Here is a 17,011-nt window from a genome sequence, read left to right as displayed (position 1 = left end):
TCTCAGAAACACAACTGCTCTGATTGTCCTTACATTACTACATAGCTTCAAGAAGCTGCAGACAAGAATGCGCAGGAAGCGTTGACTGTGAGGTGTGAAAAGGAATACTGACAAAGACACCATAAAGACACACAAACTCCCTTACATATTTGTATTTACCAAAATATGCTGTCTTTACCACCACCTCACCTTTAATCTAATCACAGACCACAACCTATATTGTTGTTCCTCATTAAGAATTTGCTCACCTCTGAGAGCAACGTCATTGTCTTTTGCACAGATAATTTGTGATGAATAGTGCACTGACTTACCACATAGAGACCAGCAGACATTGCAATAATTGGCATCATTCACAGGTACCCACCATCAACAAAACCATATACACCATTAATTCCAAACTCAATTTTTAAGTCATGATACTAATTATCGTTAATCACTAATTAGATCTCTAGGTGTGACATGTATCACTGCCTCGAGTTCCCCACAAGTGATGTCAGAAGTAGGATTTGAGGACCTGATACACCGTCCAGCCCCATTAGAAACATGGCTCCAACTATAGTTTAAACCAAGACTCTAATAAACAGGTACCATTTCCACCTACAGGAAGACATGAGGAATGTAATGGGGAAGAATGGTCCACAACAACTGTCTGAAATGTTTCCCCTATGAAGCCTATACACCAACTCATATTTCTCCCTGGAAAAACTGTTGCTATCTTTAAAACACTCACAAATATGTGATACCAGGGAGAGAAAATGCACTGATAAACTATTTGCAACTGAGGTAAAGTTCAACGGCTGCGCTTATCGGCCTCTTGTCAGTCAGAAGAACAAGTTACTTCTTACCTTGTAACGTTCTTTCGATGGGATTTTCCTCCGACGTATTCCTTATCTTGATAGATCACTTCCAGCTTGCTGGCCTCGGAATTTTTTTTTCAGTAGAGGGTGCTGCGCGTCGACGTCCCTCGAGTTGGTGTCCCTCGACAGCCTCCGTATTGGCGCCGACATCAAGGTGCGTATAAATAGACTCACGCAGCGTCCGTTGCTCAGTTCCATTTTGAAGCTTAAGAGCAGCTGTGCATGAATTGGTTATTGACCTTGAAGGAGCGTAAGCTGCAACTACAAGGGAAGTTTTACTGAGGGGATGGATGGGAGGGGTGATAAGGAATACGTCGGAGGAACATCCCATCGAAAGAATGTTACAAGTTAAGAAGTAACTTGTTCTTCGAAGGGATTGTGTCCTCCGACGTATTCCTTATCTTGATAGACTCCCATAGCAGTGGTGTGTAAACGGAGGTGGGAGTAAAATTGGAATATTTCCCTTTAAGAATGAACAGAGTGTAACACAGCTTTGCCAAACCTTGTCTCCTGGCTAGAGGAGGAATCCAGATTGTAGAATTTTGTAAATGTATGTGCGGACGACCATGTGGCAGCCGGACATATGTCTCAAATCGGTACCCCTCGTTGGAGGGCCAAAGAGGCTGCGATACCCCTGGTTGAATGAGCCCTAGGGTGTTGAGGGGGCTCTTTCCCTGCCAATTTGTAGCATTCTAGAATGGCTAAAATAATCCATATGGAAATGGTCTGTTTTGTGATTGGCAATCCTAATTTGTGTCCTGCATAACCTATAAACAGTTGGTCTGCTTGCCTAATATTAGCAAGTCTGCTGATATAAAACCTCAAGGCTCGCCTTGGATCCAGCCTATGTAGCCTCTCTTCCTATTTCCCAAGATGGGGAGGAGGATAGAATGAAGGTAAGGTTATCTTCTGAGTGATGTGGAATTCAGAGACTACCTTTGGGAGGAAATTAGGCTTCACTTGTAGGACAACTTTGTCTTTTGTGAAAAATTGGATGAGGAGGTTTGCAAGATAGAGCTTGTAATTCGCTCACTCTTCTGGCAGATGTCAAAGCCACTAAGACTGTTTTAAGGGGGAGAAATCTTAATGAACAAGAATGGAGTGGTTCAAAGGGAGTACCCATCAGGAAATTTAAGACTAGATTTAAGTCCCACAAGGGAACTTGGAACGGCTTTGGGGGATAGACATTAGTCAACCCCTTCAGAAATTGGATTACTAGGGGTAATTTGAAATATGATGGCTCCTCCGCAGTGCGCTTGAAGATCGACAATCGACATCGCTGAGAGGTAGCCCTTGATCGTACCAACTTGAAGACCTGAATTCGCCAAATAGAGTAAAAAAGATAACACTATTGGTGTACCGCATGAAAAGGGTTCAATATTCTTTTCTCTACACCAGCTGCAAAACTTGTTCCAACGGCAGCGGTATAAAATCTTTGTTGCTGGCCTTCTAGCCGAAAGCAACACCTCCATGACGTCGTCTGGGAGGTCCCAATCCTTGTATCTCAACCTTTCAGAAACCAAGCAGAAAGGTTGAGGGTTCTGATGTCTGGATGGAGAACCTGACCTCCCTTCTGCGAGAGAAGATCCTCCCTGTGTGGAAGACAAATCAGAGGGCAGATGGACATGTCCAGAAGGTCCGGGTATCACGTACTCCTGGCCCAGTCTGGGGCAATTAGGATCATAGTCTTCTGGAATCTTTTCAACCTCCTGATCATCTGAGGAATGACAGGGACTGGAGGAAATGCGAACAGAAGTGGAAACTCCCAGTCCATTACAAACGCGTCCCCTAGAGCTCCTCTCGAAGGAAATGTCCTTGAACAAAACTGATCGCACTTCCTGTTGATACTGGTGGCTAACAGATCCACTTGAGGGGTTCCCCAAAGGGTGAAGATCTCTTGAAGGACTTCCTGAGCTATCTCCCACTCGTGAGAGACTGTGCTCTGCCTGCTCAGAGCATCCGCTGTCAAGTTCTTCTCTCCGGCTAAGTGAACTGCCGATAGAGAGATTCCTTCTTGAATTGCCTAAAACCAGAGCTGCATCGCTTCTCTGTACAGTGGCAGTGATCCTACGCCTCCTCTTTTGTTGAGGTAGTGCATGGCCACTGTGTTGTCCGTCATTATTAGGACATTTTTCCCTTGTACAGATGGCAGAAAAGCCTTCAGCGCTAGTCTGATAGCTCTCAGCTCCAACAGGTTTATATGTAGTCTGGACTCCGATGGAGACCAACGACCGCTGATGGTCAAGTCGTTGGCATGGGTTCCCACCCGGTGAGTGAGGCATCCGTGACTACTGTTATCTCCGGCTACGGTTGCCAAAACTGTTCTCCTTTCAAAATGTTCTCCTGACAGGCCCACCACCGAAGGTCTCGAGCCACTTTGTCAGGGACCTGAAGAAGATCTGTCATTCTTCCTGAGAATGTGCGACCACTGGGTTCTTAGTGCCCACTGGAGAGATCTCATTATCAGGTGAGCCTCTGGCACAAGGAAGATACAGGATGCCATGAGGCCTAGCAACCTCAAAAAGTCGAAGGCTGGGAGACGTTGGGCATTTTGAAACTTGGTGACCATCTGCAGAATATCTTGAGCCCTCACCTCTGGTGGCAAGGCTTTCCCCAGGGAAGTGTCCAGGACCACTCCGATAAACTGGAGACTCTGTGATGGTATCATCTGTGACTTCTTTAAATTGAGGGAGAAGCCCAGTTTGTGAAGGAAGTGTCAGACATAACCTAGTTGGATATGAGCTTGTTCCGAAGATACTGCTCTAATCAACCAATCGTCTAGGTAGGGGTAGACGTGGATCCCTTCCCTCCTTAGACTTGCAGCCACTACTGACATTAGCTTGGTGAAGACCCTCGGGGCGGAGGTCAGCCCAAATGGCAGAACTCGAAATTGATAGTGAGAGTTGCCAATTGCGAACCTCAGGTATTTCCTGTGTTTGAGATGGATTGGCACATGGAAATAAGCATCCTGAAGGTCTAGAGTCCTGAAGCTGAAGGGCCTGAAGGATCTGAGAGAGAGTCACCATCTTGAACTTCTCCTTCCTGAGGAATTTGTTCAATTCTCGTAGGTCCAAGATGGGTCTCAGTCCTCCGTCCTTCTTCGGTACTAGAAAATAGGGGGAATACCAACCCTTGTTCCTCTCCGCTACAGGTACCAGTTCTATGGCACCTTTCTCTAGCAGGTCTAGAATCTCCTGCGAAAGGAGCGGATCTGGAAACTTCAAAGAGTTGTTCCCTGGTGGATGACTCTGAGGGGTGCGTAGAAAAGGCAGGCAGTAACCTTGGGCAACTGTCTCCAATGCCCAAGCATCTGACGTAATAGCCTGCCATTCCGTCAGATGTTGAGTTAACCTGCCCCCTACTGGTGTCTTGTGAGGAGAGACCTCAGAGTGGTTTAGAGGCGGCTGACGCAGATGCCGAGGGCAAGGAGGCACCTGCTGCGGCTTTTGTACTTTTAACCCGTCCACCGCGGGTGAATCGTTTTTGGCCCCTATCAGCCGGCTGTCCTCTGCCTTTTTCCGAATGCTGAATAAAAGCGAAAGGACCTACCCCTCCAAGAGGTTCCTGAGGGGCGATACAAAGTTTGACGGATTGCAGCTCCAAGAGATTTTGCTGCTGCATTGGATGTTTGTAACTTCTCTAGGCTGTCATCAGCCTTCTTACCAAACAAAGAAGTGCTGTCAAAGGTCATATTCAAAAGTCTGGCCTGTACATCTGGAGCAAAACCAGACTTTCGCAACCACGCAAATCTGCGGATTGTAGTACTTGCCGCCATGGCCCTGCTGATACTGTCAGCAGAATCAATGCCAGTTTGAAGGGACTCACACATTGCATCTTTACCATCTTTAATGATGTTCAGAAATGCTTCCCTTTCCTCTCCTTCCGGGAGACTGTCAGCTGCAGATGAAGCACACTCCCAAAGTGTATGACTGAATCTTGCGAGCGTGCAAGTAGCATTAATGGATTTAAGCGCCATGATACATGCCGAGAAGACCTTTTTTGACATAGCGTCAAACCTTTTATCATCCCTGTCTTGTGGAATAGTAGGGTATGCAGATTTACTGTTCGATGAAGTTGCTATTTGTACAACCAAACTCTCTGGGGTTGGATGTTTGCTCAAATATTCAGAGTCAGAAGCAGATACCCTATATTTGGCAGATAGTTTTTTGTTAACTGCCGGGATAACCTCAGGGGTTTCCCAGTTGACAGATATTTTTCTCCGCAATGCAGTATGAAAGGGAAGCACAGGATCTTCCTGTGGGCCTTTAAGTAAAATGTCCGTAAGATCATCCTGTTGAAAAGAAGGTGAAGGTGTAGACCACCCCATGAACTCTATTATTCTGGCCATTAAGACCCTATAAGGGGTCTCAGCATGTTCCCCTGGGTCTGGTTTAGCGAATTCTACTTCTGGAGAAGTATGTAAACCACTTGCCTCATGCAAAGAGTCTTGAAGGTCCTTCAATCTATTCTCTTCAGAGATAAATTCCTCTGGTATAGGTGTAGTGATCCTCTGTAACCCAAAGAGTCTATCATGGTCCGAATCCTCCCCTTCCTCATATATAGAGGACAAATCTCTGAAATAATCTGACCTTTGGCATGGTTTAAAACCCATTTCTAAAGCAGAAGGAGCCAAGCTTGTAGTCACCGGTTGAGAAAACGTCGAAGTTGTAGACGCGGGAGTCAAAGGCTTCGATGAAACCGAAAAAGGCGTCGAAAAAGTATGAAGAGGCCTTGAAGAACTCGAGAGGATCGGAATCCTATTTGGGGTCGTCGAGGTTATCGACGACGGTCATGGTCGAAGCCCTCGGTATGTTTACTGACTGAGATGTAGTAACAGCAGTAGGTCTGTCCTTTATCGGTGTCGACAGCGGCGTTGAAGACGGCGTCGATTCGACTGATTTGTGTGTTGACGGACCCTTCGATAAAGGTGTCGATGACGCAGATTTATGAGTCGGAGGAACCTTCGACGACGGCGTCAATGACGCTGTCTTACTGTCTTTGCTCGAGGGTTCATGGCGCTCTCGGGCAGTTTCTTTCGCCGGGTGCAACGACTCGCAGCGTTTCGATTTTTCGGGTCTTTCACCCAGGGTATCACCTTTAGCCATCTCCAAGGGGGTCGAGGCCGCTTTCTCGAAGACGCTAAGCATTTTTTTACGGAATTCCTCCCACTTAGCTGGAGAGCTGTGTTTCTTGGGGCAGGTGACCCTTTCCGGGGAAGTAGAAGAAGACGAAGAAGAGGGAGATCTACGACGCCTCTTTTTCGAGTGTTTAGATCTCGAAGACTGATGGGAACTGCTTCGAGACCTTGAGCGAGAATGTTTCCTGTGACGGCGAGGAGACGAATGTCTCGACTCTGCCAAGGAAACTTTCGAAGAAGTTGAAGTTTTAAGAGTCTTACCTCTTTCTAGCTTCCTCTTCCGCTCCTTCAAGGCTTTCGCCGTCATGGACATACAGTCCTCGCATTCCGAACAGTGATGCTCCGATCCCAGGCACCACAAACAGATCCTGTGAGGATCCGTCAATGACATTTTCTTCCAACAATTTCAACACTTTTTGAAGCCAGACCGTGGGGTCGACGGTTCGGAAGAGGAAGCCATTGAATGAAGAAGATATCGTCGAGGAATAATAAGAAATACTTGAAGAAAGAACTGAGCAACATGATTCCGAGGCCCACAAAGCGCGGAAAAACCGAACTGAGCAACGGACGCTGCGCGAGTCTATTTATACGCACGATGATGTCGGCGCCGATACGGAGGCTGTCAAGGGACACCAACTCGAGGGACGTCGACGTGCAGTGCCCTCTACTGAAAAATGTTTCAGAGGCCAGCAAGCTGGAAGTGATCTATCAAGATAAGGAATACATCGGAGGACACAATCCCTTCGAAATACATCTTTCACCAATTGAAAACCCTGTAACTCTACAGGAGTGGAAAATGGGACCTCACTATCTGAAAATTGTGTCTGGGACCCAGAAGAACTGCCACCATTGATTTGGGCCTTTGTAGAACATTTCCCCTGAAGCTGTGTCTTAGAAATCAATCTTGGATGATTTAAAGACAAATGAGAATAACAACCCAGAAGCAAAGCCCAAGATAATCATTACCATCTGGGCAAAATTCCAGAACCCTCACTCAGAAGATTATATCTGGAAGAAGGAGACCCTTGCAGAAGTAATGGCTCAACATCTCCCTGTTGCTCCTAAAATATATCGGGATATCATGGGATGCTGTCCTCTAAATAGCCAGGAAGGACCAAGAGAGGCCAGTGTTCTACATGTCACCAACCTGGGAGAATGGATCCTCTGTAAAGAAGAGCTAAAAACTAGCAGCTTGGTCATACCGGAACCCCCAGAAGAACATCCTTAAACAGACGACTGATAAAGGTGTGGACATTGCATGAGATACTCGGTCTGTGTCAACAAGAGGTTTGTAAAAGATGTGTATCAAGCTTTAGCCCCTATTGCTGGAACAATTCACTCCAGTTGAGAATTTGACGTGGAAGAAAACCCAGGCCTCAAAGAAACACTGCAAGAAAGGGAGAAGGAGCTCTTAATAGTACCTACGTGTTGCTTTCGGCAGCACAGGGTGACAATTCTAAATGCCAGAGCGAGCCTTCCATCAAAATGTGCTGACAATATTGATTCAGGGAGCCAAAACCTTGCCTTTCGGCCAGAGCTACTCAAAGGTAAAGACCCAACAACAGGAAGGAACCTACTTGTGCTTCCATGGGGACTGTTAGTATTACCACACGACTAAAGTCCCTGTTGAGGTCGAGGGTGAGTATTGGGGAATCACTGTGGTGGTGGTATCCAATCTCACAATTGACCTTCTGCAGTATCATACCAAAATACAGAGAAAAATGAAACGCATTTACGTTTATTGCGCATTTGAAGTAGACGAAAATGCTGAACCCCTGTTATATCGAACAAGGGGAATGTGGCTTGCGGTGGTGTCCCCTGATCCTCTTCTGCAGTATAATGGATTCGGGTTTGGGGGTTTCAGGGGTGTCCCCCGCACATGCAAGGCCAGGATTGTGCCACTGTACAATGGCACAGATATATGTGTGATCACTGCAAGCCTGCATTTTTGCATTCAGGATTTCCAAATGCAGTATTTTCGGGCATGCAGTGATCACACAGATCCCCTTCAGCTGGGGACCAGTTTCCCTGAATTTTACCACTGGATGAACCAGTTTTCCAAGGGAAATTTAAGCTGCCTATTGGGACGTGCAACATGAGTACAGAGACTGGTAGAAAGATCACAATAAAGGACAATCAGGCACCAAAAGTTTGCAGGTCCAGTTTCTCTAGGGAAAATAAGGGGAAGCAGCCAACAAAGGGAAGGGACGATTGGTGAGTTGGAGGAACTCCTCACACTTCCTTTTGGGCGGTGGAGAGGTGAGCCAAAAGAAACTGGGTTGACCTTGCTGCTGCATGAGGAGCCACCCAGAGGGGCGTTGGAGTCGAAACCCGCTGGTTCGCCACCTCGGCAGAGATGCAGCATTCCATCCTCAAGGAAAACCAGTGGCAACCTGACATCGGGAACTACAGCTACCAGAATGCACCACAAGGGAGCAAACCAGCCTATGGTCTGGAACATAAAAGAGGGCTGTATGGCAATTGCCAGCCATATGCTGCGGGAGATACTACACACATCAACAGAGACACCACGAGCCCTGGCAAGCTGGTGTGTGCAAGTAATGCGAAAGATGTCGATATCTTGTGGCGAATGATTTTTGGTATGAGTAGAATTTCGTAATCGATTGCAATAATTAACATCTTAGATTTGCTGAAACTTGATGAAATCTAAGCACATATGAGTTGGATAACTTAGATAAATTAAGCATCTCAAGCATGCACAAAATATGTGGATCTGAATCAATTAAATGCACATACATATGACAATTATTTGCTAATTTACTATTCAATTTTACGCACATATTTTATACTATTTCTGAGAAAACTTTGCTGTGTTTTTATTTCATTGTGACTAATATGTGTTGTAACTTTTATGTTTCATGTGTTTTATGATGATAAACTAAATAAATTTAAAACATTTTTAAAAAGGAATGCAAAATGCCCCATCGCCACTGAAAAGCATTGTGGTATTTGAAAATCTGAGCTGTACAACGCAAATGCCTAGAAATATTCCAGTTGCATATCATTGATAAGAAAATCATTTAAGCTATTGGGGAGCCATAGAGGGGGAAGGGTGATGTGAAGGGCTGCACACACCCTCTCCAATCCTTTGGGGACCTGGAAAGCCAAAGCCTGGGTCTTTCCACCCGCAACTCCTTGGGAAGAAAATAAGAGGATCAATGGCCTGAAAAATGGGACCGAATCCTAGGAGAGAGTCCAGTTATGAACGTTGAACCAAGATGTGGAGTGAAGTCTATGGTGAGTCCTGTAACTGGAGACCTATGAGAGGGGCATATTGTGAATCCTATGCCATTGATAGAAAGAAGACAGGGGAAGAAAAAACACTGATACAAGGGGAGATGTCAATCCTGTATCCAGACGCCTTGGAGAGTGTTCTGCTGTTTACTTTGCAACCTGAGGCATAGGAGAGAGCCCTGCTGAGAATCCTGTGGCCTAGTGCTTATGAGAAAGGCCTACTGTAAGCCCTGATACATGGACATGCAGAGGGACATAGGACGGAAGATACAGGAGGGACACAGAGGGAATCCTGAAGCCCTGTTCCAGGAGGGACTTCCAATGAATTCTGGAATCCCAGGTCCTTTGATAAATCTAGAAAGACATACCATAAAAGTGTATTTTTCAGCACTAGACAAGAGATGGACTTGAAAGGGTGAGTTTATGAACTTTTACTTTATCCAAGGCCCTGGAACCTTTGTGTTATTAGCATAGGGTTAGTTGGGAGGCTATAGATTAATTTTCTTTTGGTCACATAATCAGGCAATTCTTTGTAGATTGGGGTGTCCCTGGAGGGGTGAGGTCTTTTTGGAATAGGTTTTGGATCTTATGTTTGATCTCGAGTGGAACTCTGGGAGCACTAAGGGCTCTTTCTACCTGATTTTAGAAGTCCGTTTTTAGTTGTAGAGTTTCCATAATACCTGTTAGGCATTTATCTAACTGTAACCCTGCTCATTTTGTTATTAAAATAAAGACTTTGTTGAAGCTAAATTCTAGTAGTGGCATGTATTATTGCCTCAGGTTCCCCAAATTCTCAGATCCTGACATGACTGGATCAGGATCTGATTGAAGGCACTGGTTGTTTCTGGGCACGTATTGGTCAAATAAGACAGTGGATGTAAAGACATTGGGTAAAAATGACCTCATACTGTATGAAACGGAATCAATGATAATGAGTAGTGCAGTGCACCACATGAATAATTATGCTATTTTTAAACCCTTAAAATGTTATCTTGGAAGAGGTTTTCATGTCTGTTTGTCACGCATGTAGGAGCCTCCCCAGGTAGGAAAGCTACTAAATCCAGCAAATCGCACTTAATCTGTTGTTCCAATGACATATACTCTTCGAAAGTTATTTGGAGCACAGCCATTTAAGTAAGCCCCTTCTATAAACATAAAATGGACATTTGTTCTATGACGGATTCTCATTTCAGACAGAAGGTACTGAGTAACATTGTTGGCTAAATTACCATAGCTTGACGCGAACCTCCAGAGACTCAGATGCTTTATAATCTACTGTAAGTATGAAAGCAAGGGGATAGGGCGTAGCAGTCCGAAGAAGACATTCCCCAAATGTACTACAGTACTCCTAGATCACAGTCCCCTTTTCATCATATGTCCCGGCCACCACGGCCAAAAGAAAATGTCTATTAAGAAGCAGCCTTTAAAAGCGCCAGGAGCATGTGCAGGGATAATGCCTTTCCTAAGCGTGCTCGATAATGTGCTGCTTTGAAAAATGCTAAGGGCATCTCTCCTGCCTCAATAATGGATCTCCTAAGTATGGAGAAAAGGGGAGGAGCAGCATTACAGGAACAATGTCAGAAATGTGTATAAAGACAACTCTTCAGAAGTGACCAGTGGAAAATCTAATTCTGTTACAGCTTTCCTGTATTAGATGGCATAAATCCCTTGAATACCTTCATAGACTACTTATAGTATGTCATGCTGAAACAGGCAAAACATGCCACAGCAAGCACTAGATGTCTTTTACCTGATGGTAGATGTTGTCCAGCTGATATCATTCAAATCGTTGAAATCTGAATGTCCATGTTTTTCAGCAATCATATCTGATGTAAGTCTGCCACCAAAGACATCTTTTGCTTGTTCACTTTCCGATGTATCCTGCACAAAGAAACAGGAAGTCATATCTTTCATCCAATTATGAAAGAACTATATTATCCGTTATTTTGCATTATAGGACAAGGCAATTAAAAAAAATTAGATACAAAGGTGGTCATTCATGGATGCAATCTAAAAATCAGAACATATTCTGCTGGGGTTGCTGGCAGACAGGGAAAATAGGAATTGCAAAGAATTGAATCATCCACCTACCAGTTCCGTATCCTCTGCAATTCTCTCTCTCTCTCTCTCTCTCTCTCTCTCTCTCTCTCTCTCTCTCTCTATTCTCCCCTCTGGCCCGATCCACTCTGCTGGTCACACCCTGGACGCCCTCATTTCTGGTGACATCCCTATCTCTAACCCGGTCATCACCCCCCTCTCTTTGGTCTGACCACTCTCGCTTCCCACCTGGGTCCCCTTGGCCCTCTATCCGAGCCACCCCCAGCACTGTCAGCCTCCTTCACCGTCATTCAACCTATGAAGCGAGTATCAGTCGCTGCTTTCTCCTCCACCTTCATACCCCCTCCCACACCTACCTCCGATTCTCCCTCTGATTCTGTCCTTGCTAACCTGCACCTCTCCATCTCTAACACCCTTGGCATCCTTGCCCATGTCACGATGATCCCCCTAAAACCTGCCTCGAAGAACAACAGCTAGTACAACTCTGATCTAGCATCTCTGAAACGCAAGTGTAGAGTTTCTGAACAGAAGTGGCAGACCTTTGGATTACCCTCTGACAAACTGGCTTGCTGCATGCTCCAAAGGCAGTATCGCATGTCTATCTGCTCCAAGAAGAGGGCCCACATCCAAGCCTGCATCTCTGGAGCCACTAACAACACGGCCGAACTTTCAAAATCTGCAAGGAACTCGCCAATCCAGTTGCAGTCTCCACCTCGCTCCTCCCTTCCCAGGCTCTCTGCACCGCTTTGGCCTCCCATTTCACATAAAAAACCCAGGACATCTTGTCCTCAACTCTCCTCCACTCCCATCTCCACTCCCACCCCTTTCCCCCTGCTTCCCTTGGCTCCTCTCCTTCCACCCCCTCACTCTCCTCTCTCCTGCCCATAGCAACAGATGATGTCTTTAAAGTGGTCCGCTCTATGAAGGTCTCCTCCAAACAGGTGCTCCCCTGCTCCTTCTGAACCATTAAGGACAACATCTCCTCTCTCGCTGCGGCTCTTGCGGACTCCTGAATCCATTCCTTCACCACTGGTTCTTTCCCTCTATCCCTAAAGCACTCCCTGGTGCACCATCTCTTACAAAAGCTGTCTGCTGACCCCTCCTGTCTGGCTATCACCCTATTTCCACTACCCCCTTCCTGGGTAAACTCTTGGAGAAGTTGGCCCTCTCCCAACTGAACCTCCACACTGATCTTGTTGGTTGCCTTCATGACCATCAATCTAGATTCTGGGCATCCAGAAGCACAGAAACTGCTCTCCAGAACACCTGTCAAACCATGCTCGCAAATCACTGTTCTCATTCGCTTTGATTTCTCCTCTGCCTTAGAAACAGTCAACCACTCCATCCTCAAAAAACGACTGCGTGACACCCTCAGCATCGCTGATCGGGCACTTGATTGGCTGAACTCTTATCTCACTAAACTTCTTTCTCACTTGCAATTGGGCCCTTTTTCTCCGACCACCTCCCTCTCTACCTATGGTGATACCCTGGGCTCTATCATATCGTCATGACTGTTCAATATATATCTTGCCCTTATCGCTCACCTGATCTCCTCCTTCTCTCCTCATTGCCAATGTTATTCCGATGACAGCTTTCCTTCAAACATACCTCTACTACCTCTTTTTCTCCATCTCTGATCCCTGACTGTCTGTCTACCATTCAGGCATGGTGTGCAGCCAACGATCTTTGCCTTAATGCCAGTAAAACAGATATCCTTTGGATTGGGAAACCTGCACCCACTTTTCCTCCTACCTTCTGGCCACTTTCTGTGGGCCCTCTACCCCCCCCATCATCCTGTGAGACCTGTTAAGACGGATTTCTGAACTCTGACCTGGTGGGCAGAGGTTCAAAAGGCCAGCCTAGTTTCTTGGAACAAGGTAACCTTCTGGACAAGCCAGACCAATCAAGGTAGCATTTGCAGCGGTGAAGACTAGGTCTAAGGAGGGGTGAGGGTGGCTGAAAGACCTCAATGAGCACACACAGTAAAGGGTAAATGACACTTACAAATCACTCCCAGTCAGGTGTGTATATATATATATCAAAAATACAAATACATTTATTCCAAGGCCTTTGCAATTCAACACACAGTTAGAAAATCACAGCAATACGATTAAACCAATACAATCCTATCTAAACACATATATACAAGACCAATGGGGTCTAAAGGATGAATGCATCAATGGGTCCATAACCTAAACAGGGAAGGAAGCAGGCAGTGCAAAAAGTATTTAGGCTCTTCTGCATCAAACACAGTCCTAACTGAAAGGCAGTCCAGTCCCTAAGAAGAGTGGAGCCTATTGCTCAAATGTACGTACTTGAAATTCTGGCGCACACGGTAGTTCAAATTGGAGAAACATGGTCTTTTGCAGGGGCTGTAGCAGCTCAGGAAGGCAGGTGAGGTGATGCAGAATAGGTTCCCACTATTCTAGTATGGCCTCCACTTGAGGGCAGAGTCTATCCCAAGAGTTGGGAATAGTTTGCTAGTTCGCACTAGCAGTGGAAAGGAGAGGGGCCCTCAGGGGCCATATGTGCGTAAACATGGATGGATCCGCTAGGGGCCACCAGTTAGGGTTGCAATTACTCACTGACCCCAGGCGCACTCCGGCTCAAACTTCGGCAGTCGAGTCCACTTCGGTTGCAGGTTCAAATGCGGCAATCTCTCGGTTCTGCAGCTTTCAGCGACTAAGATACAGCGTTGATTCCCCTACGGGAGAGCAGCGATTTCTCTGCTCCTGGTGGATGGATCAGGCCAGTTCTGCTGTAGCAGGCTTCAGGTCACAGAGGACCACAGCTGCAATGAACTTGCAAAGTTCGTCACCACGGCTGAGCGACACAGTAGCCGCATGTACTCCGGTTCGGGCGCACTCACTTTACTCCAGACCTGGGAAAGGCAAGTGTATGAAATTCAATGTGAGAGTGCCGTGAACAGAGAGTTTACGGGGTGCCAAGTTTCAAGGCCCTCCTCAAAACGACGGCGGTGACAGAGCAAAGGTCCTGCGTGAGCTGGTCATCCCACTGGTTGGTCCAGGGACACTTCCGAGAAGGCTTACTTGCAGGTTCTGATGAAGGTGCCGAGAATAGTTGGTCCCACTATTTCAATGGGTCGAAGCGTCTTCGCAGACCTTCTAGGATGACCAGAAGCAGAGGGGCCCGAGGGGATGACAGCGGGCTTAGGGTGCCAAACCTTCCAGTGGATCCCCAGCGGTTCCTCGACTCGGCTTCGTAGTTTCAGGATAATTGGATCCTATCCTTCTTTCAGTGAGAACTCTAGTGATCGACACGGGATGGGTGTTTGTAGCCTTCTCCTACCCAAAATCTCCTTCGCACAAAAAACGAATAGAGCACAAATGGGAGATCTGCTCACATACAGGCATACCATATGTGGACCAATCATGGACCACAATGGTCCCAGGCATTCAAGGCACTCCAGACTCTCTGGCACCCAGGATGTGTATTGGAACGAGACAGTCCAGCCTACATCCTGGGGGCGCGCACATAAAGCATGCAGAAGCCTGCAAAAGCTTGGCGCTTCATGGGAAAATGCATGCCCAAATAAGGACTGACCTCGGTCAGCTCAACCTGGGGAAGGTGAAGGGGCAAGATGGCCAAAGGACAGGACAAAGAACCTGTGGAATGGTCATTTTGGAGCCAGGCCACCTATTCGTGCCAAACGCGGTAACCACAGTTTACCTGACAGGAAAGGGTTAAAAAGATACAGAATGATAAGCTGCCACCAGCCCTGTCCAAGGCACATCTGCACTTCTCCTAAAAAATCCTTTGAGAGTAACTGGGGCCTTTAGAATGACAGGAAGACCAAAGTGCACTGTACTGTAAGGTACTTTGTGCACTTGCGACATGTTGCAGAAAAGTTGCAACATTGACATGGACTAAGGCAAACAAAGTCTCCCAGTACTGACTGGGCCTCATTATGAGTCAGCCGGTCCGGAAACAACGGTGGCGGTAAATCCGCCGCCAATGTTGTTTCCGGACCAGCTGATTCCGAGTCCTGCAGGCGGGAGGTGTCATAGAAGGAACCAGTGTTTCCATGGTCCCCATCCCCATGGAGTCCTATGGGACTCCATGGGAATGGGGATTTACAGAATTGCGCCTCCAGAATTACCAGGTCACCATGGTTGTAATGCCCCAGTGATTCCGGCAATCACGGAGGTGGAATGGTATTACTGGTCTGGCAGCAGCCCGATGGTTTTTCCAGCATGGCTACCGCCGGACTCGTAATGAGGCACTGTCTTTAAGGGCATGTCAGTTTCCCCATAAGAAGTGAGCGAAAAAGCCCAAAGGAGTGCAGCAGAAGGCTGTGCTCCTCTGGTAAAGTCAGACTATGGTGTTTAAACAAAGCAAAAAGTTGGGGTGTGCACAACTGGAGGGAAAATTACACATTAAGTGGAAATCTTTACTAACACTCACCCCTCCCAGACCAAGGACAGGGGGAATTAATCCACCGCTGGATGAGTCTCATGTTCAGGTCGGTTAAAAATTCTGGACAACCCATCAGCATTGCTGTGCTGGACACCTGGCCTATGTTCAATAGTGATATCAAATCCTTGCAGACCTATGGACCACCTGAGCAGCTTTGGATTATCTCCCTTCATGTTCATTAGCCACTTTAAGGACTTATGCTCAGTTTGCACAGTGAAGTGGGTCCCATAGAGGTAGTGCCTCAGCTTCTTTAGGGCCCATACAACAGAGAAACCATCTTTCTCTACTGTGGACCATCTGAGCTTTCTGTCCTTAAGCTGCCGACTAATGAAGCCAATAGGGGGTGCCTTACCCTTCTCATCTACTTGTGATAGTACAGCTCCTGTCCCAGTGTCAGAGGCATCTGTCTGCACAATAAAAGGTATCTGTTAATCAGGAGCCCTGAGAACAGCGGCCTGGCACAAGGAGTCTTTTAAGCCATTGAAGGCCTTCCCACACTCTTCAGACAAAGTTACCTTCTTTGGTTTCTTAGGAGTTGTGAGATCAGTCAGAGGGGCAGCTATGGTGCCATAGTCGGCCATGCAGTTTCTGTAGTACCCAGTGAGTCCTAGAAAGGCTCTCACTTGGGTTTGAGTAGTGGGGGTAGGCCAGTCTTGTACTGCTTGTACTTTACTGGGCAGAGGCTGTATCCTCCCTCCACCTAGTTCATGTCCAAGGTAGACCACTGAGCTTTGTCCAATCTGGCACTTACGGGCCTGTATGGTCAAGTGGGCCTTGTGAAGAGCCTGCAACACAATCCTAAGGTGTTTCACATGATCCTCCCAGGTGGCACTGAAAACTGCTACATCATCCAGATATGCAAGACAGAATTCATCCAACCCATTAAGGACATGATTCACAAGTCTCTGGATAGTGGCAGGGGCATTCTTCAACTGGTAAAGGCCCTCTGGTGTAGAGAAGAACAAGTTACTTCTTACCTTGTAACGTTCTTTCGACGGGATGTTCCTCCGACGTATTCCTCATCTTAGATATCTCCTTCCAGCTCTGCTGGCCTCGGAAAATTTTTTCACTAGAGGGCGCTGCGCGTCGACGTCCTCCGAGTCGATGTCCCTCGACAGCCGCCGTATCGACGCCGACGTCATCCTGGCTATAAAGGCCGCGCGCAGCGCCCGTTGCTCAGTTCCGTTTTGTAGCCCACAATAATGCTTTCTGGACTAAACTAATCAACCTGAAGGAGCGTAAGCTGCAACAACAAGGGAAGTAGAAC

General features: G+C 46.8%; 1 protein-coding gene across 2 annotated transcripts in view; it reads right to left on the bottom strand.

The window, feature by feature from the left end:
- Positions 1-17,011, bottom strand: part of LRRC9 (leucine rich repeat containing 9) — a 2,495,628-nt gene that overhangs the window by 661,904 nt on the left and 1,816,713 nt on the right. For both annotated transcript variants that reach the window (XM_069638901.1, XM_069638902.1), the window contains one exon: positions 11,000-11,130. In XM_069638901.1, coding sequence (XP_069495002.1) covers positions 11,000-11,130 — 131 coding nt within the window. The remainder of the gene's footprint in view (positions 1-10,999; positions 11,131-17,011) is intronic.

The sequence above is a fragment of the Ambystoma mexicanum genome, chromosome 14 (genome assembly GCF_040938575.1).
Source record: "Ambystoma mexicanum isolate Mex_15411 chromosome 14, UKY_AmexF1_1, whole genome shotgun sequence".
Taxonomy (NCBI): domain Eukaryota; kingdom Metazoa; phylum Chordata; class Amphibia; order Caudata; family Ambystomatidae; genus Ambystoma; species Ambystoma mexicanum.
This window is presented reverse-complemented; position numbering and strand designations above follow the sequence as displayed.